General features: G+C 42.3%; 1 protein-coding gene and 1 long non-coding RNA gene across 3 annotated transcripts; one reads left to right on the forward strand and one right to left on the reverse strand.

Moving 5' to 3' along the window:
* Positions 1-996: 996 nt before the first annotated feature.
* On the forward strand, positions 997-20708 carry LOC147245516 (uncharacterized). Its single transcript, XM_086185025.1, has 19 exons — positions 997-1257; positions 2486-2631; positions 3043-3057; positions 3159-3331; positions 3744-5844; positions 5963-6088; positions 7771-7846; positions 11707-11763; positions 12340-12408; positions 12578-12667; positions 12872-12981; positions 14493-14943; positions 15317-15566; positions 15852-15963; positions 17174-17333; positions 17519-17620; positions 18412-18498; positions 19503-19691; positions 19768-20708. The coding sequence occupies exons 1-18, from the start codon at positions 997-999 to the stop codon at positions 19662-19664; spliced, it is 4548 nt and encodes a 1515-aa protein (XP_086041151.1). The 3' UTR covers positions 19665-19691; positions 19768-20708.
* LOC147245517 (uncharacterized) lies at positions 2271-8964 on the reverse strand. 2 transcript variants are annotated; one of them, XR_015110044.1, is made up of 3 exons: positions 8636-8964; positions 4092-4363; positions 2271-2598 (listed from the first exon to the last, which is right to left on the reverse strand). It is a non-coding gene; the product is annotated as an uncharacterized LOC147245517 (long non-coding RNA). The 2 variants fall into 2 exon arrangements; XR_015110043.1 differs by having other exon boundaries at positions 2271-2670.
* Positions 20709-20856: the final 148 nt, after the last annotated feature.

Genomic DNA, 20856 nt, shown 5'->3' on the forward strand with positions numbered 1-20856 from the left:
AAAACAGTTGTACAGTTTATATTTGCTTAAATGTAGGTTTAGGGTCAGACATTTTGTTGTGACAGGGTTAAGGTAAGGAGCTAGGGAATGCATAATGTCAACGAAGTTACTCACAAAGATAGAAGTACAAGGATGTGTGTGTCTGTGTGTGGGTTTTAAGGAGGCATTAAGCTAATGCGATGCATGTTGATGTATGTTTGATCTCAGTTGTCTGTAAAATTGTCTTGACTATAGGGAGAACATCTTTAGGGTACTGTTCGCCCAACGGTTGCGCTGATATTGTAATGTATCGTACAGGGATGGTCTTGCAAGGTTTGGGTACTGCTTGAACTGGTATAGGTACTGCTGGATTTTGGGCTGGTTACCCAACTGTACTTTTTTGGTATTTTACTTTCTCTATGATGACAAAAACACATTTCATTTGTAAAAAAAAAATAAGTCTGAACTTCTCATTTTCTTGGTGTGTTGTGGAAGTTAGCATGTCAAACGCCCTTGATACAACATTCAGCTTTTTGTGTTGTATCAGGTTTTTCCTCATCTCAGATGTGTTGCTGTTACTAGTTTTGATTTTTGGTTCACAAATATTCCAGAATTTTCTTCTGTGTAAAATTTTGAAACCAGCTGTGACTCATCATTACTCTGTGTATTGGGTTTCAACACTCTGCAGGGTGACATCATATGGTTTCCCTTTTCTCAAAATGATATACTCTCTTATTCCAATGTGCTGTCAAGTACACCAAAATTTGGGTACCAGTTGATTTAATGTAAATTACTACTTTATAGTACTGGCATAATTACCCTGAAGAGTACGGCGTTGGTCCCCAGCTACTTGTGATACGTGGATTATTGCAGAATGGGGATGGTATAGTTGTCAAGGGCAAAGCATTGTGCTGGTATCATATACTTCAACATGACTCTCTTCCTTGCCCCTATGCTGTTTCCTGACTTTGCTCTGCAGGATGCGATGATTGTGCTGGTCCCCTCCCCAGACTCACCATGCCCGTCTCTGGTGATGAACCCATCTGCCCCAAGTTCCAGCCCAACATCTTTGACCCCTCCCGTTGCCTTGACTGCCTGCGCCAGAGGCACATCCACACTGGTGCAGGGGAGAGCACAGAGGTGACGCCACAGCAGAAATCCACAGCAGACACTGGGCCTGGGACAAAAACTGGAACTGGAGTTTGGATTGGGCCAGGCAAAGGGGTGTTGTTAACACCAATCCCATCCCAAGTAGAGGAAAGAGACACCAGCAGCAAGGTAAGAAAGGAGAGAGGGAAGATAGACAGAGCAGGTGGGTATCTTTGTAGATAAAGGAAGATGGGACATGTGCTGAGTGATGGAATTAGTGGGACCTGAGGAAGGGCAGGACGGTGAAAGCATTAGAGGTCACTGGTGAAGTCAGCAAGGCACTCAGTCAGTCAATAGGAAGACATGAACTCAAACGCTTATAATGCCCTGCAGATCAAAAGCGATTCATGTCATGCTGTTACAGAAATTCAGCTAATGTATGGAGGTCTGTATTTTTTTAAGACAATTTTTTAATTGAAACGAACAGTGAGTGATGTTACCTGTTGAAGATCAGACAAACCGAAACATCATGATAAACCGAAGGGCAATTGAGCGAGACAGTGCGTGGGAGCTTTCCTCTCCTTTTAAAGTCATTTTTCTCTCCAATTCACCTTTCACAAGGCTCTGGTGTGCAGAATTTCTTCTTTTTTTTTAACAAACTGTGAGTGAGAAATGAGCCTAAACAATTGAACAGACATGTAAACACAGGTCATATAGGATTCTTTATTTGTGAGTAAATTCTGAAAGGTCAGCAACAGAGAATGAGAGGTAATGATGAGGAGCGAGGTGCGAGCATTATAAATTAATGAGGCAGGATCAGTTACTGCCCTTATGGGAATCTCTTGTAATATTAGAAGGAGGGGCATCATACCAAAAGGACGTGCCGTGTCAAAGCTGTGACAACACTGCTCGTGTGAATTTATCCTGCCTCCAAGACATGTTGTCTCATGACAAAAAGATATTTCAGAAGATGTAGGCTATTGGACTGTACCACATTATTGTTGGATCATAAAAACGTTCCTGTATTTTCCTCAGTGTTGTGTGCGTCAGTGTTAACAGCAAAGATCTTTTTAAGAATCTCCAATTTAGGAGAAGGATTTATGGCAAGAAAAAAAAAAAACAATGAAATTTTAATGAGGAAAGTCACAGCTGGGTCAAGTTACAAAGGTGTAACAGAAACAGCAGAGTGTAAGAGGGGACAGACACTTTTCAGTTAGCCTACTGAGGGAGATGGAGTCAGAGAGACACATCTAGGAGTGGTATGTAGCTACATTTAATTTTAGTGAATCTACATGTAGACTCACTCAACTTTGCTTTGGAGATCGTATCTTTCACTGTGAGCTGTTTCCATCATCCCTCTCGTAGCCATGAAGGCTGCCTTGTGATTGGTCCGTGTCTTCCCCTGTCATCCTATCAGGAAGATTCAGACCATCTGTCAGTGGTGAGCAGCTCCTGCGATGTCAATGGAGGCTGTCCGGGTTATGAGGGGAGCTCCTTATGCATCCTGAGCCCGGGTTGCGAGCTTTATATCTGTGACGGTGACGACGACAACAGCACTGACAGGTAAGGGTCCTGCACTGTGATGATTTGTTTTTTTACGAGCTGTAGAAAGTGCCAACAAAGAGAGTTGACCACATCACTTTAGTGTGACAGACTGTCATTACTGATAATATCTTGTTATGGTTCTATAGAAGTCCTACATGATTAGGTTACACTCGAATATCATGGCAATCTACTTACTGGCCAACAAAGGAACTTAAGATAATTCATTTATCTTGTACTAGGATTCAAAAGGCTTACATCTACAGGTGGAACAAAAGGAACATTAGATGATTAATTTATTTTGTTCTAGCATTGAAAAGTCTTACATCTACTGGTGGATTGCTAAAAGTCACCATGTCTCGTCTCAGGGAGTCTGAGAAGTATTGATTCAGGAGGAAATGTTTCTTTATAAGTCACTGGGATGCTACTGAGTAGTTACTTGAGGAAGTTCATATTTTCCTGGTTTAATTTCTCCTTCTTTTGGTTGCCTCTTAAGGTTTCCCTCCTCCCCCTCACTCCGCCATTCTTTTCCAATCTCTTCTTTCAAGTTGTGACTACCAGGATTTCAGTGGTTCTGTCAGCACAGAGGACGAATACCTTCCATTCCGTCGACATTCACCCAAACTAAGCATGACCCGGCTTGACCCTCCAGCCCACCGACCCAATCCTCGGGCCTGGATGGATGATTCTCATTGCCGAAACAGCTTCCCTCGGCATTCAGGTATGTGACAACTGACCTTGTATATTAATGAAGTCCTTGTCAGATGTGGAAAAAGTACAGTTGTAGTAGTAGTTTGTATGTACTACTATTTTTCAGAACTCTGATTCCATATTCAAACATATGCCATTTTATACATATTCCATATTCCATGAGTCTTATGCGCCAGTAGCTTGAGCCTTCAGTAAACCTATGACTTACTGCACTTGACCAATCCATATCCACTTACAGCCAAAGGTGTTCTTTACCTGGAAGTACCGTTTGATGTCACCAGCTGAAGTGTCCCAGAACAATTATCAGTAATACAATATCACTCAGTTTGTGTCAAGAACCCTTCAGTAGTTCCAGTAGTTCAATTTGCCTTCCCTCCTTGTTTCTGTTTTCCTCACCCTGACTGACTCCTCTCTTCTTCCAGGGTTAAAAGAGGAGAGGGACAAACGTGAAAGTGGCTACTTCTCACTGGGGAGGGCAGCAGGTGCCCGTTCACTTCGTGACAACAGCCCAACTGCTACTTTCCGCCACATTGAGAGAGGCCATCCCATCTTTAGCCATGCAAACATTGAGCCCAAAGACACCATCCCCTTCAGAAATCCTAATCTTGGTGTGACCTCTGAAAGGCTGATACCAGAGATGTTAAATGAGGACTCATCTGTGGAAATCCTTCCTCCTGACCCCTATGACATTGCAGTTGAGGTTGAAGCGCAAGTTGGCCCTCGCTCTCCAAGTCCTACACCTTTTAAGATAGCAGAGTCGCTGGCCTCACCTGGGAGAAAAGGATTCAGCAGTTCACCTCTTCGAGGAAACCCTTCCTCTCCCAGTTCTTGCTATCGACAATCTGGATGCTTCAATTCCTCAAGGCAAAGCTCTGCTCCACAATCTCGATCTTCTTCTCCCTCACGTGGAAACTCACCATTCAGACGCAGTGAGTTTACTTCTTCCCACAGCAGGCAGAAACTTGATGTTGGAGGGCGGTGTCAAAGGATGGAGCCAGGCACAAAAGGCTCCATGCAAGGCACACGTGTTGGATCAGGAACCCTACCGAGAAACTTCAAATCAGTTGCTGGTTCGGTCAAATCTCATTGCAGTACAGTATCAGATTTTAGGAGTGCCTTGCGGAAAACAGAAGGAAGAGGGTCTTTAAGTGGTCGCAGTCATGATGGTAGAAGTTTATCTCCCTCGAGGGGGGACTGTAACCCTCAAGGCACAATATCTCTCCGCAAAACAGAAATCAAGAGTAATGTATCATATGGAAAAGGGTTCAATAGTCGTACATCTTCTCCCTCTAGGAGACCTTCTGACAGCCGCTGCCACAGTCGGGGATCCTCGCCTACAAGAAGAAATTACAGTTCATCTAGCCAAACCCTCCTTCGAAAATCGGAATCAATTACATCTCTGAATGGAGAAAGTCATCATGGACGCTGTGGCTCCCCGATAAGAGAGGGCTATGACATTGAAAGCCAGGCTCTTCTGCGTAACCCAAAACCAAGAAATGGACTAAATGATAAAGAACATGAAAACATGACCGTGTCTCCAACCAGATTAAATTATGACGCCCTAAATCAATCCATACTTCGCAAGAATGACTCAAGAACTGTTGTTAGCAGTCAAGGCCATAACAGCCGTTCTTCCTCTCCTGGGAGACGAGGTAATGAAAGCATCAGTGGGTATCAACTTAGAAAAACAGGCACGAGTGGTTCATTAAACAGCCGTAGTGCTGAAAGTCGTAAATCTCCTCCTTCAAGGAGAAGATTTGAAGCTCCTACTCAGTCTCTGCTGCACAAGTCTGAAGACAACAGCTTTATCAAAAGTCATGGCAGCCACATCTCATTGAATTCAAGGAAAAGCTATGATGCCACTGACCATTCCTCACTTAGGAAAACAGAATTCAGCAGCTCAATTAATAGAAAAAATCACAACAGCGGCAACTCTTCCTTGTCTAGAAAAGCCACCAGCAACCCACCAGGCTACTCAGTCCTGAGAAATGCCACCAATGGAGATCCCAGCCATTCCCCTCAGAGAAACAACATCTACGCTGACTCAAAATCTGACCAAACTCACTTACCACACTCCTGGCAGGAATCAAATTATTCCCGTCACAGCTCCTCATTATCACGTGCAGCTTCACCCACCAGACATGCCACTAATGGGAGCAGAACCACTCTTTTTACCCTGGAAACGTCCAGGAGCCCAGGCAGCACCAGATCTCGAGTTGGGAGACATAACCTTGAAGATCACTGCTCCTCCCCTAATGAAAAGAGGCCTTCCCACCACACACAAAGCCCCTCTCCTCCACCCCAGATTCAATTGCAGAGGCACACCTCCTCGCAGAGCTCCATGGAGTCCTCGGAGTCAGGCCAACTCTTGGTGGTGTCCACACGGCGGAACAGGGACGAGTATACCATCATGGCTGATGCACCAAAGGTCAAAATTATCCACCAGAGAGAGGAACAAGGCCACAAGGGGCGGCCACAGAATCACCAACCCTCCCGGAGACAAGAACTCTTCAAACCAGCAAGGTCGTCTGTTGTACAGTTCTACCGAACTGAAATGTTATCATCATGGTATTTCATGGAGGACATCCCAAAATCCTTGTAGTAATTTTTCCGTGCTCACTAACTGTTTGTACCATTTCAGCCACTCTGTGAGCAAGCATCCCTCCAGAGAATGGGAGGGAACAGGGGACACCGAGAGAGAATGGCACTATGGTGGCAGTGGGTGTCTATCTCGAGCTCACTCCTCCACCTCGTTACAGGTAGGCAGGTGATGCTGTGACGTAGCGTTTTTATTTATTGGTTAAACCTCCAAATTCATATTTTATTACCGTAGATGTACATTTCCAAACTAAACATTAGAGAACATAATGGATATTTCCTTAGTTACATTTAGCTCCAGCTGCAGTGGGAAGTTAGTGTAGTATATATTGAGACACTGGATTGACCATAGAAGGAACTGGTAACAGAGTACCTGAGGGATGATTTTTCTTATGCCAACCCAGACTTTAGAACCAGAGGGAGTTCCCTTAACAAAAAGCTAATGAGATTTTTTCCCCCTAGATTTTGGATTGTTGTTGAAAACAAGCTTGGTAGCTAACCAAAGGTTTTGAGTCTTGCATGTTTTGTTTTTTTCGCAACACAATCTCCACAAATAAACACAAATTTCATGATTTTCGAAAGATAAATGCAAATTCTAGAGGCCCTGAGCTAATGTTAAGATATGAATGAACTATACCACAGATGCACAGTAGCAGTGACACCAAAACTAGCTTTTTGGTTCTTCTGTTTTCCATGTGATGTCATTTATTGTTTGCGTCAACATCTGTATTCTCCTTTATCCACTTTTTAGCCACCACTGTTTTAAAGACACAATGCTTCCAAAATCACAAATAATGTATGAATAGATGCAATTAATGCTGTAAACATAATGAGAACTACATAATTTGTTGTAGGTGCGTAACGTATTCAAAAAAAATCCCATTGACTTTGAGATAGGATCAAGATTCTCTCACTGCATTCATACATGCACTCTTCAAATGTCCTCTGAAACATATTTTAGTGAACTTTTTCTGATATAAAATGGAATGGTTAGGGGCTGCAGCGCTGCTGTCGATCACTTTGCACACATTCTTTTGAATGAGCAACAATGAGAAACAAATGGCATGACTGGGATCTGCACCTATGATTTATGATGACTCAGCGGTTATTCATATCTGGCCAGCACTGACATGTGGGGCCATAAGAGTTAAACACAAGCTGCAGTGTGGCTCCACAGTGGTCTGGCTTGTGTTTCCTTGCTGCTAACAGAGGCACTAATGTGCACTCATTCCTGTGCAAATCTATTACGCATTAAGCTACCATCTACTGTATGTGCTCATCATTAGCACCTTTTCCTCTATGTTCTATACGATCCTACAGTGTGAGACAGCATCATGAACTCTGTTTTCACTTGCATTGTCCATCCATCCATCCATTTTCTACCACGTATCCTGTTAAGGGTTGCAGGGGGGTGGAGCCTATCCCAGCTGCTTTTGGGCGTGGTAAGGGGTTCACCCTGGATGGGTCACCAGTTCATCGCCGGGCCAACACATAGAGACAGACAACCATTCACACTCACAGTCACACCAACAGTCAATTTAGAGTATCAGTCAGCCTCTTCCCATTTGCGTGTCTTTGGACTGTGGGAGGAAGCTGGCGTACCTGGAGAGAACCCATGCAGGGACAGGGAGAACATGCAGAAAGATCCCATGTCCGAGCCGGGACTCGAACCCAGAACCTTCTTGCTGTGAGGCGACAGTGCTAAACACCACTTGCATCAAGCAACACCATTTTTCCCAGAGAGTATGCACAAGATTAAAGAACAACATGTGAATACGAGAGCTTGGGTGTTTCTATGGGTTCTCTCAGACATGAATGCTCCTCATCCTCATAACTACTAGCTGTTGCTTTTCAGAGGTCATGCAGTTCCACAGCAGATGAGACCACTTCTTGGAAAGGTAGTCCTCACAGATCAGAGCAAATACAGGTATGTGGTATACTGTATCTCTTACTATGCGTGTGTTGCTATGTATCCACTTTCTCTCATGCTGTAAATACTGAGCTTTATTGTATGTACAGACCTGTGAACAAAATATTCCTCTAGGGACAATAAAATCTGATGCTTCTATATACATCATCTTTTAATTAAGCACATGCTAGAAAAGCTAGCAATCTGCCCAGTGTTCTCACAGATCCTGTCTATAATGGCAGTATTTTTACAACCATGGTATTTCTAACTGCCAGCTCATCTATAGTTTGAAATTCTTCTTTATCAACTGGCTGAGTCTTTAGACTTCACCTACTCACTGCAGGCATTTCATAAGACTGACTGAGCTTTGTCAATTGTGGTCTGCTGGGGCATGTGTTGAAATTCCTGGACTGAAACCAACAGCTACTAAGAGAGGATTTTGGAGGGGAGGGGAGGGGGGGGGGCAGTATGTTTGCAACCCCTACGGATTATTAGAAAGGAAACAAAGGTATTAAAATTGTTTCGTTATCTTGAAAATAGGATTATCAAAAGTGCGAAGCTATGAGATTTAACACATGTTCTACTGTAAATGAAGGCAACTCCGTATTCCTCGCGTTCCTGGGGACCCCACCAGATTCCCCGAGCCCCTAAAGGTTCCCGGATGTCGAGCAGCCTGTCACCGTGCGGTTAGGTAGGCTCGGTTTGTTTTCTCAAACCGTCTCCGCGGACCCGCCCAGGAAGTGGCAGACAAGGCAGAGAGAGAGGCTCATTAGCAGGTCATATGTTGACAGAAAGTTGTGAAGTTACCGGACTCAATATACTGCCGGTTTCTTCTCCGTGTTTAGCCAAGTGAAGGCACTTCCTGCTCGGGGCTGGACGGGGAGTGTGCTGCCGCTGTCGGCGGTTCTCTCGGTTTTAACAGTCATATGGATGGCGGGGTTTATCTCTCTTCACGTAACGACGGTGTTCTGAAAGAAGCTGAAGTTGTTGATGGATAGCTTTCTCCGAGTTTTGTAGTTGGTCTGCGCTTGAGGAAGAAGTTACTTTGCACGAGCTAACGGTACTTTTCTTTGGTCTTTATTCGAACCTTAACCGGACCCTGTTAACATGACGGTAAGTACCCTTAAACTGTTTTTTTTTTTTGTGTGCCTTCCACTTCACCCTGTATAGAATATATCTAATATGAACTCCGACGCTCGTGTAGGCGTTATTCGTTGGGTTTATTCAAACGTTGGAACTAAAGTCAGTTAGCCTTCATGGCAAGTCCTGGCCAGTGTGAGTTGGAGTCGAGGGGTGTGTACAGGGTAAGAGAGTGATTTATGTCTCCATTCTACTGCGAGCTGAAATTGAATATCCTGTTGGATTGTCTCTGTAGCCATGCTGATTTCTACATATGTGCCTGAGTTAAAGGTTTTGGTGGTTACCAGGTGTGTTGAGGTTTCGTGTGTTTACCATGTGCCTCTCACAGTAGCAGCCATTAACAGTAGCTTGGGCTGGAAGTGTCAGGTTTGGCAGCCAACTGTGACACACGCTCCTGGTTGACACACTTGAGAATACCCTTGCAAATATTTGAATAAAACAACCCAGATGTCTCTTTCAACCAGCTGTGGCATCAGCCATGTTATGAATATATAATGAAACCCAATGTTCAAGGAGGCAACGAGTTGACTCAACCCTTACAAATATAGAGAACAATACATGCTGTAATATGGCAGAAGGAAAAGGTTAGGTACACCAGACAATACCGGTCTGTTATGAATGAGAAAGGAATCAGCAAGTCTGGAAGTTGTGTCCAACTGTTTCCAGTGGGTGACCCTCTTCTTCCTTTCTCTTGACCTTTTCAGTAGGGTCACTGGTCTAAGGGCGCATGACAGCAGGCTGCTTTTTCTGTGTAACTGTGACCAGACCCTGCTGATGGGCATGTATTTGCCAATTATGATTGATTTATAATGTTAGAAATCGCATCTTGTTCCAGAAGTTCTTTATCATCATGGGGATGCTCTTTTTCTCCTTGTAAAAAAAAAAAAGGATTTTTCAATAAGTTTCTGTCACTTGTCAAAAGACGAAAGACAGAGGATGTTACATTGTGTGTAGAGTTTAAAGCCTTCTGAGGCAAATTTTCAGTCTTGATTTTTTTTGGGCTGTATGAATAATATATGTGTATGTATGTATGTATATATATATATATATATATATATATAATACATTTTATTGGATCTTTACATATAAAATCAAAATAGCTGTTTGAAAATTACTCTTTAATCATCAGCTGCTTGTAAAATTCAGTCAAATAAGTTCATACTTGTGTTAGCTCTGAGTTAGTGTTAGCTGAGTATTAATTTTAGCTGATGCTGTTGACATGATGATATTGTGTGTTACATAATGTAAATAACCCGGCACATATACATACAGAGAACAGTGAGCGCTACTTTGGCCTTGATGAAAAGACAGATAATCTACATTGGAGGATTTAACACAAAAAGAACAAAATAATGCTGAAAGATCAATAAACAGTAAGGTTTTTGCATTAGAGATTAAAAAAAGTGATGTGATTGAGATGCCAGGTGAATACAGAATTCAGAGACTTACAAGTGAGGAATGTTCGGACTAGTGGGAGAGAGATAAGCAAAGTGAGGAATGCGCGGTGGAAAAAGTTGCCCAAGCTTAATCAGGGATCACCTCATCTTTAGGTACCTAGTGCATGTTTTCCTCTTCCTGTCATCGTGTCTAAAGTGCAACAGACTAACTCTTGGAAGTGGCTTAACAGTTCCTTCTGGTGTTGATGAGAAGAAGTTGATGCTTCATATGCCACTATCAAGAAGAGGCAGCATATTACTAGAACGGTGGAGTTTCCACAACTATTTTTAAGAAACAAGGAAATGCTAACTTCCTTAGCACAAGCTTAAGATGAAACACTGTAATTGCTGGTTGATTTAGGTTTCTTCAGTTTCACCAGTTTGAGGAGCTCTGGAGCAAGACGGTTAGTTATGTACCATACTGTAACTCCAGGCACTGTGAGCCCTGGCACAGCCCTGTAGTAGGACTGGTACACCGTGACTCACAGCAGCAGAGAGAGAGAGAGACATCAGACCAGAACCGCAGCTCTTTTGCACAACACAATGGTATGAGACAACTGAGTATTTTTTTCAGCAAAAAATATCCTTTTAAGGATGTGCAATCCTAATCTTCCTGCTGTTATCTTCCCAAAGGAGGTTTTCTTTTTTTTATTATTTGTCCGTTAGCAGAACAAGGATAGGAAGAACTATAGGAACAAGGGGCAAGGAGGAAGCTATTAGATTTGGGGGGCAGATTTAAAATAGTGAAAAAAGCTTTGTCTTTTTTTCTAGGTGAGCTAATAGTTTTCAGATTTTTTTTCCTTACCTAGTACAGGCTTACTTATTGTTTCCTGTTATTTTCACACTTCAGACTATACAACCCTCGCCTTTCTTTTATTTATGTAATGCGATGTACCAGTTTGCATTTGCACCTCACCCTTTCACATAAATATTAAGTGTTTTTGATTGTATATTTACAATCCACAAGTGCAAAAAATGAACATTCCAAAATGCTGCATGTAATGGTTTTTCTGTCATTAATCACACATATATATATACACACGCACACACACACACACGCGCGCACCCATATGTATATGGGTGTGTGTTTATGTATCCATGTAAAATTTCTGTGTCCTTTTTCTATTGGTAACATCTGTCGCATTTGTTTTCTCTCTTTGTTCTCTTCCCCTTTCAGTTTTGGTTTTTATGTTTGCCCACAATAGCCTTGATTCACAAATGAAACACAGACTTCAAACATCCATTCACTGACATTCAAATGAAGGTCAGTGAACATGACTCTGTGTCCTCTCTGCCTCACAGCCTGACCTCCTGAACTTCAAGAAGGGATGGATGTCAAAACTAGATGAAAGTGGAGAGGTAAAGTGGAATACTTCACTCAGAAGTCATGTGCCATCTTCAGCTCTTCCTTTTATCCCATGTTCCTACAGGGAAAGGTTGTACGTAAAGCAATTGCGGCAGATGGTCTGTGTTATCACCGTATGATGGCCTGAGGGGCCACAGGTGTTTCCTCACTTTGAATGCCTCAATCACTTTTCATTGCTTAGTTGGAACTGGGCAGGTTCTGCCGTGGTATGCATGATGTACAGTAAATTTTGTTATCAGAGGTATGAGTGGATGTACATAAACTTCCCCATCTCCCTCAAACATAAAAACTTTTTTGAGATATTGTCTGAATTATTTTATTTCAATGTAAGTGTTTCAATGTAAATTTAAAAGGCTCCTGAAGAGCTAGAAGGAATCACAACTACAGCTGGAGGTCTGCAGTTTAATATTTGCTCTTTGTAGTCACTGTGATGTTTGACAGTTAAAATGATCAGATGCCAGTAGTGCTCCATCTGATGTTACATCCTCTGATGTTGTCCATGCATTACATTGATAGATTTGTTGCTGATTTTGATCTTTGATTAATTAATATCTTCTGTGTTTCTGTAGTGGAAGAAGCATTGGTTTGTTTTGACTGATGCCGGGCTGAAATACTACAGAGACTCGAGTGCAGAGGAGGTACATTGCTGTTTGTTTTTCATGTGTTAGGCTTGGTGATTTTTGTGACTTCTGTGACATTAAGTTTTTAATAATCTGGTTAATTTTTGGCATGAGCGCATCATTAGATTAATAACGGGGGAAGAGAAATGTGAAATGTTTAAATTGTTTTGGATTTTTTTCTGTACAGAAAGATGACTTGGATGGCGAGATTGACCTAAAATCTTGTGTCAGGGTGTCTGAGTTTGATGTGGAGAAGAACTATGGCTTTCAGATACAGGTGAGGGTCTCTGTCACTGGTTCATGTTGTCATCGAGACATGGTTTGTATTCTTCACTTTGTGTCCTTATTAACAGTAACCACACCTGCTTTTTTGCACCTTGGTGTGTTATCAGGATTTGTCTCGTATTTCATCCGCCTCTGTCTTGTCCTCCTTCTGTCATACTTTGTGTGTCCTGAACCTTGTTTGTCTTTTGTGCTCCAGACACGTGAAGCTGTGTTCACACTCTCTGCCATGACAGCTGGAATCAGGAGGAATTGGATCGAAGTTTTAAAGAAGTCCATCCGACCCAGCAGCTCTCCAGACCTCACACAGTAATTGCTAGCGTTTTTATCATCATATCATCAAAAAGGGATTTTCTGGATATGTTGAAGTGAGATTGTATGAGGTAGCCATGCATGGCTCAGTGCACAGAGAGCCCAGAACAACAGAAGCTCAATATTATACAGCTGAGGATAAGGTCCGCAGTAAAAAGTTACAATCCACCTAAAAATATCCATCTCAAAAAAATCAGCGTCTGTGTACCTGGAGGATTTATTTGCAACATTTTTGATGCCTCATATTCAGACAGCCCTTTGTTCTTTGAAAGTGCTCCTGAAGAGTAATTTAATTACCCTGCTTATTAATATTAGCTTGCATTTGTGTTTCGTGTGATCATGAAGAGAAAGGTAGGTAGGGCTGCAGAATTTTTTGAAAAATATGTAATTGCAATTATATAGATATTATATGTTATATACTGATAGCAATATGATTTTCAGTGTAGGTGGGAATGTTCATTCAAGCTCAGTATCCTCATGATTATTGAAAAACCCATTAAAAGTATTATGGTCGGATTTTTGTTGGGGTTCTCTGTCATGCAAAGGTTTTTTTTCTTAAGTCTGTACGTTGTGTTGACAGGACATTTTTGGAGCACCCAAATATTTAATATATCACAGTCAATTTGCATTGAACTTTTATTGTGCCTTCCTGCACTTTGAAAACTGTGTAAGGCTATATGTTGATTTGCAATTCATGTTGATTCATTGTGCAGCCCTAACAGACAGCTTTGACTGGCATGAGCAAAATGCTGGGACTAAAAATGCTCTGCTCTGATGTTTCAGTGTGGCTTCCACATCAAAACACACCTCCCCACAACCCTGCTATACAAAGTGAAACTGTAGTGATCTTTCAGTGGTGCTGACACATTGAAAATAACAGTCTGATCCTGTCCAGAGGCACAAAGAAACACTTTTAGTGCCATCAGTGTGGAACAAGACATTTAATTCCCCGTGGCCTTCCCAAAACAGACCGCCAGACAGAAAGATAATTGGGGCTGGGGTTGATAACTACCAGAATTTTCCTTTAATGTATAGCATCTACGGAGGTTGCGTACGTAATTCTACAGGATTTGAATTGCTTACTAACATTTAACAAATTTCCTCTTGCACGCTACAGGACCTTTTTAGCCCTTTATTTTTTCTTTTATATAGGAAGCAAAGCATGCTGGTTATTTGTGCTTCCTTGCTCCTAACATATATCATGTTCCTCTTGTAACTTTTGAAAGTTACTAGAGGAACACAAATAGCTGTCAGGTGTAAGGAGTTAAACATCAGGCTTTACTGTGAGAACAAATTTGTGCAGAAGAGCATTTCATGACTGAGGCCTGATGATGTTAAATGTAAGAGTTAGGTAGCAGTTGTTTCCTGTTGAGGCATTGTATTCTGTTGTATTCATTATTTCATCAACATGATGAGATTGTGATTGATCAATTACAAGTTGGGTTTATGATGCTGTGATTTATGTTTAACCCCGAGCATATCTACATTTCATCCTACATGCTCTCTAGATTGCCTGATAGTAGCAGTGACAAAGAAAACTCCCACACCCGCTTCCCACTGTCCCACCGTCGCCCATCATCACGTCATACTGATGTTCAGTTGGACGGTCCTCCCTCGGGCACCTCAGCTCAGCGTAGGTTTGACTATGTGGAGTTGTCCCCTGTTCCTGCCCCTTCCAGTTCCCTCCCAGCCTCTCAGAGAGAGGCAGGTGAGGGGCAGGGGCGGGAACAGAGCCTGTGGCAGGAAGACAGGACCAGAGACGCCACAAGCAGCCAGTGGGAGGCGGTACTGTCCAGGAAGGGCACTGGTGTAGGGATGAATCAAAGGCTACGCATGGAGGATGAAATCGAGAAGAAGTGGGCGGAGTTTGAACGCATGCCTCTAAAGGAGATGAGCTCCGTACCAACAACGGCATCACGGACTTCCAGCCATTCAGCCAATGAGGCGCTGCAGAGGGAGGTAGTGCGTGGAGATGATTTTCCAATTTGCAAATCAGATAACATGCAAATTAACCCTTCATCAACTTAGATGAAGTAAAATTCCTTCCGCTGACTTCTAACACTCAACTCACTGCTCTTCTATCTTGTCTCTGCTCCTCAGCAGTGTTTTCCTGTCAGAATATAAAATTAAACCCAGAAGATGATAATTAGAGAAGAAAACAGATAATGAGGTGGAAAACACTGCTACATCTGCTATCTGTTGTTGGTTCTGTGTGTTGTGTTGTTGTGGTTGGTTTGTTGTTGTTTTTTTTGACTCAGTACCATATGTTGTCAGCATGCCAATCAGCTTCTGTCTCTCAGTGGGCTTTACCTCCATCTTTGTCTGTTCTCAGGTGGCGTCACTGAGGCAACAACTGGAGCAACTACAACATGCAGAGAGAGGAGGAGGGGGTGGCAGGGGTGGAGGTGGTGTGCGGAGCGGCTGTGGCCTTGAGGCCCCCTGCAGCCGCAGCCTGGTAGCCATGGAACGGGCTCATAGGCAAGCGCTGGAGGAACTGCAGAGACAGCACGACCGCCAGATCCAGGAGCTAGAGTTGGAGAAGGACAGGCTGCTGCTGGAGGACACTCAGGACACTGCAAGAGGTCAGCTTTCCAAAGTGTGTAAGAACAGCACAAATGTGTAGATAGACAAAATTGTATGTGAGATGATTCTATGATGGGAGTGTTTGACACTTTAGTACAAATCTACTAAATTGTAATCATTCTACTTCCCACGCTACTGCAGTGCTGTTTGTTATATTACAGGTTTTTTTTTTTCTCATGAGCTGTTCTTTGTCTCTATTAACCTCCAGGAAAAACCTGAGTGTGCCGATCCGTATCTAGTAGGTCATTTAGATGTGCCATCATATTTGTGTTGTTTTGTTTCAGTGATGGAAGCATTGAAGAAGAAGCACAAAGAAGAAATGGAGAGAGAGGTGGAGAAAGTCAAGAGACTGAGCAGTGGCGTGTTAGACGCACAGAGTTTGCGAGCCCAACAGCAGTAAGATGCTTCATATCAACTTGAGATGGCAATAACAGTCATTCTGCTAGCTAGGATGAAACCTTTTTTTTTTTTGCAAAAATATCCCAAAACATTCATTTACAAACTCTCAAGCACATCACCCGATATATACAAGAGTCATGAGGAAGTGATGCAGTGGTGAACTCAAGACACCTATTTGTGAGTACTTGGAAGGCATAATACTTTTTTGTGAACAATTGGTTCAACATCCCCATTTTTAGAAAAAATATTTATAGACAAGTAGTGTAATTAAATGTTTAAAAGAGAGTTCAATTCACGTTCATGTCGTTAGTGCAACTTTCATACTTTTTTTACAAGCACCCTTGTCCTGTGCAAACCTGGGAAAGTGGGGTATTCCTCTCTATGTAAAGGTTCTTGTGAGCAGTCCTACAGCACACTGCTTTGCAAAGAGCAGTTCCATCCAGTGGAGTCCAAAGTTGCTTTCTTCTTTTGCCTTTAAACTGCAGCCATTTGACCACAAATATTCTTTCTGAGTTTGCAGACATAGAGCCATCCAGAGTTCCTTGTCTGAGCAATGTCCTTACCACAGTGGCTGCTGGCTCTTGCCAGCCGCTAAAGGAATGTCCAAGAATTAAGCCGTGGATTAGTTTTCTTTTGTAAGCGTCACAAAGCCTCTCGCACAACGCCGTCTCACTGGCTGCTACTGGAACCTGCATTTTAGGACTTAATCATTGTCACTTACCCTGCAATTTTCACCCTCTGCATTCTCTTCCTTATTTTTGTGGTTAATGGTATGAGCAGTTAGATGTTGTAAAGCCACAGTCGGAAATACTTGCCTGTTTAAAATGGGAAAAAAAAACAGTCTTATACTTTATTAGTACATCTTTAATTTTAAAAGTAACTCATACTCTCTAGTTAGTGGAAAGGAAGTGCTCAATAGGTTGAAGTAGGTGGTGTTCCAAAGTTGATTGTGCATGACGTACAAGAAATCGTCATTCCACCAGAGCAGTCCTGTGATGACTTCCAGTTGTGAACTCAATCATTTTATATTCTATCTACATATTCATGTCTATATTGTGTCTTGTCACTATCAGTTTTGCCGCTCTTGTGGTAAAACAAAAATCAAGTGGAAGGATATACCAGCTGGCATGAGATGTTGTGTCTCCAGTTAAGTTCACTCGGGGCTCAATATGAGCACAGTTTACATAGTGTCATTGTGTTTCTGCAGGGCCGAGAGTCAGGCCTTACAGAGAGAGCTGGCCGGACTGTCGGAGCGCTACTCCCAAAAGTGTCTGGAACTCAACAGAGCGGAGCAAAACAATGCTGACAGAGAGAGAGAGATCAGTCGGAAGGAGAGAGATCTGGAGCAGCTGAGAAGAGAGAACCAGGTGAGTTCTCAAGGGATTTGAGAAGTGACGCACAAGATGAAAGAGATCATCCTCATTTATAATGTCCTGGCTGATGTAATTCTTAAAATACATGAATGTATTGTTTTGCAGTATGAAACCTCAAAAGTCATTTTATGTTGGTGCAATAAAAATGAAGAATAATTGAGACAAAATGCTCTCTTTAGGACTTGAAGGCCCGTTTGACAGAGGAGATTGGCCGTATGAGATCTTCTACTTCAGATCAGGGTTCAGAGGGCAACAAAGATGGCACTTCCTGTGAATTAGAGGTAAAGGCTCATATATTCTTTACTTAAACCTGTTGTTAGCTGTCAGGTGCCATCAGCAACAAGCAAAATAAAAGTGGCTGGATCCCTACATTCTGGAGTCACTAAGGGATGATGCAGATCAGGAGGGAAATGTGTTTGAAAAGCAAAAAACTGTTCTTGTGTGAAATATGGCTTAAACATTTGATTTAAATCGTGGTTGTCAGGGAGCCCACAGTATATCTGTATGTCATTTATTTTAACTGACCCTCATAGAACTGTAGGTATTCAGTTCCAGGAATCTTTTTGATATTCTTCAGCCACTGTCAATCAACTGGCATCATGTCCTTACGCGAGGTACGCGAGGACACATCACAGGTGTAAAGGAACTCAGTAACAGTTACGGTATTGTCCACATGAGTTGTAGTCAAGGGTCACCTAATGGTTGAGGTCCTAGCTTTGAGATGCAGTTCAGTCTCAGCAGTAGAGAACCGCAGTTGCACGTCACCCAGCCTCACACTGGCATTACAAAGTAAAAACCCAAAGTCGCAAAAATGGTTTCACTTATGCTGCGTCTTCCTTCTAAACCTTTGCTAGAGTTTGCAGCATACAAAGGGAACGTCATGACAGTTGGCCACAGGACCAGGTTACATTCTGTATGAATCATAGAGAAAATGCTCTCCTCTCAATCATAAATCAGCCAGAATACAAGCTCCATGTGTTGTGGTGGACTCCAACTCCCATTATGAGGACAGATGATGTGTTGTGTTTTGTTTGGCAGCAACTCAAAACCACACTGTTGTTTTTTCCCCCAGGTCCTCCTCAGGGTGAAAGAAAATGAGATCGAGTACTTACACAAGGAGATCAGCTGTCTAAGAAATGAACTGCAGTTTCTTAACACGGTACCGTGTGTGTGCGTGCGTGCGTGCGTGCGTGGGTGTGTGTTGTGTTTGTGCAAGGATACATAGTTTTGTGGGAACCCTACAAACTGTTACATGAATATCGGGGAATGTTCATATTTGAATTTGAACAAGGTCTTTGTTAAGTGTCTCACTGCCTGTAAGCTTTCAGAAAATGCAGAGCAGCACATTCCTAAGGTTCTCTGGCTTGTGTTGAAAACAGTGAAACAATGCAAACACATGTCATTTTTCAGCTATGTCGAGAAAAAAAAACTTGGGATGGATCTAAAAAGTTGGCTAAGGATGAGAATAAATGCCTAACACTGAACAGATTCTGTTGCTTTGTTGAAAGACTGCTGATATGAGACTGCTTCAGCTCACAGCGCTCTAACTTATTGCGAAATTCCAATTTTTGTTGAAATTTATTGGGACAAAGAAATAGCTGAAATGTTCCAATATTGAGTGAGATGCCAAGGTCGGCAACAGGTAGATGGATGTGACCAGCACATGAGGCGACTATCCACATCCAGTACGTCCAGTGAAAGTGATCTTGAACAGGTTTGGATTGTTATTCGAGTGTGACAACATCATTGAGAAAATGCTGTCCAACATATGACTGAAATCTCACTTACTCAGTTGATAGTTTGTCTACACACCTCTGTTCCCAGCTGTGTCTTCCATTTTATTTTTTGGCCACAAGAATGAACAGCCCAGTGTTGTGTAGCATCAAGTTGTCATTACTGCGGCCATCACAAGCTCAAAAGTTGAACTCACTCAGCCAAACGTGATGCCATCACATGCCAAATGCTGTTCAAATTGTCTTTCCACTGACAAACTTGGTTAGTGCACCGTCCTATTTTTGTGTATTTTCCCTTATTGGGGATTTCTACAGTAGGTGCCCTTACAGTTTTCTTTTTTTTCTACTAACCTCCAAACATGTGAAAATAGTGTTCAGTTTAAAAACTACCAGAATTTCCCTCTAAGTGTCCACATGCTCTTCTCTGCAGGAAAGACGTCTGGCTTGTGAGCGATACACGGAGCTGCACGAGGAGCTGAGTGGGATAAAGGGTCGCAGCGAGCGGGAGATCCAGAGTCTCAAGGAGCACTTGAGGCTCGCCATGGCTGCTCTGCAGGAGGGGCAGAAGCTGGGCAACAGCCTGGACCACTGAGAGCCTGCTGCTGGGACCCCTGCATAGGTGTGGATTGATGTTCTACAGTCGCACACACTGCAGTGATCTTTGTTGACGGTTGGAATTGGTTTTGGTTTTGCAGGTGCCATGGAAACTGAGTAGAAGAGAGATACAGCAGACATGATGGGCTGTGTGATTCTAGCTGTGAGCGGACCATGATAGTGCCTTAGTCATTCTGCCAACAAGCAGCTTAGAGTAGCTGCCCATTACAACGGGCTTCAGTTCTGCTCTGTAAAACTGCACTTTTCAGTTGTTGTTGTTGCTTTTAGCTGTTGTGAGTGCAAGCATGTGTGAATGCACATTTTGGTCTAAAAACTGGAACATTAGTTGAAAGAATGTTGTTTTTTTTAATTGTCAGGTATTGTAGATAAAATTGTATCAGCATTTATTGGCTAAACCTCTGCTTGTCTTTGTGTTGGCATCGTGAGACAGCGGAAATCCCCATCATAGAAGATCTACTGTCATCTTAGTTTTCTGTGTCATGTAGCTTGTTATGAAATAGGCTCACATTGCTTCTGAAATGGGAGTTTATCATTTTTGCTGTAATTTTTTTTTTTTTTTTACCTTGAAACATTTGTACCTAAGTAGTGATTTCTAAGTAAATAGGGAAAGTTAAAAGAAACAAAAACAAAAACCAACTGGGATCAGAGAGCAAGTCTTTCTTATGAACAACATCATGATGCAACAGCAAGTTGGTTATGATTGTGTATTTGCACATTCAGGCTCAACTTTCTTTGCTTGCTTTGCTGTTGAGTGAATGTGGTCCGATATCACAGATGTTTTCAAACCGTGACTGAAAAGCAGGAAAAACCTTCCCTGATCATCTCTGGCCTGAGTGTGTTGTCACCACAGCCAAGGACAGGTGTTGCATTGATGAGCCAATTTTTTTTTTTTTAATTGATCGTATGTATTGTGATAAAATGACTTATCTACCTGCCTTTTGAAAAAAAACTATTTAATGTACTGTAGATCCTGTATCATGTAAGTTAAACACATTTTGCAATCAATAAAATGAGAAACACCTTTCTGACACTTAATTTCACCGATGCCGCCACTCATAACCATCTCTTGCTAATATTTGTGTGTTACATTAACAGAAAATCTACACATCTTTTAATAATCTATTCAAAGATAAAGCGTGACAATATGATGTCAAGTGTTTGCAACAAAA

The sequence above is a fragment of the Aulostomus chinensis genome, chromosome 18, assembly GCF_037954235.1.
Source record: "Aulostomus chinensis isolate RoL2024-O1b breed Wild chromosome 18, RoL_Achi_v1.0, whole genome shotgun sequence".
Classification (NCBI taxonomy): domain Eukaryota; kingdom Metazoa; phylum Chordata; class Actinopteri; order Syngnathiformes; family Aulostomidae; genus Aulostomus; species Aulostomus chinensis.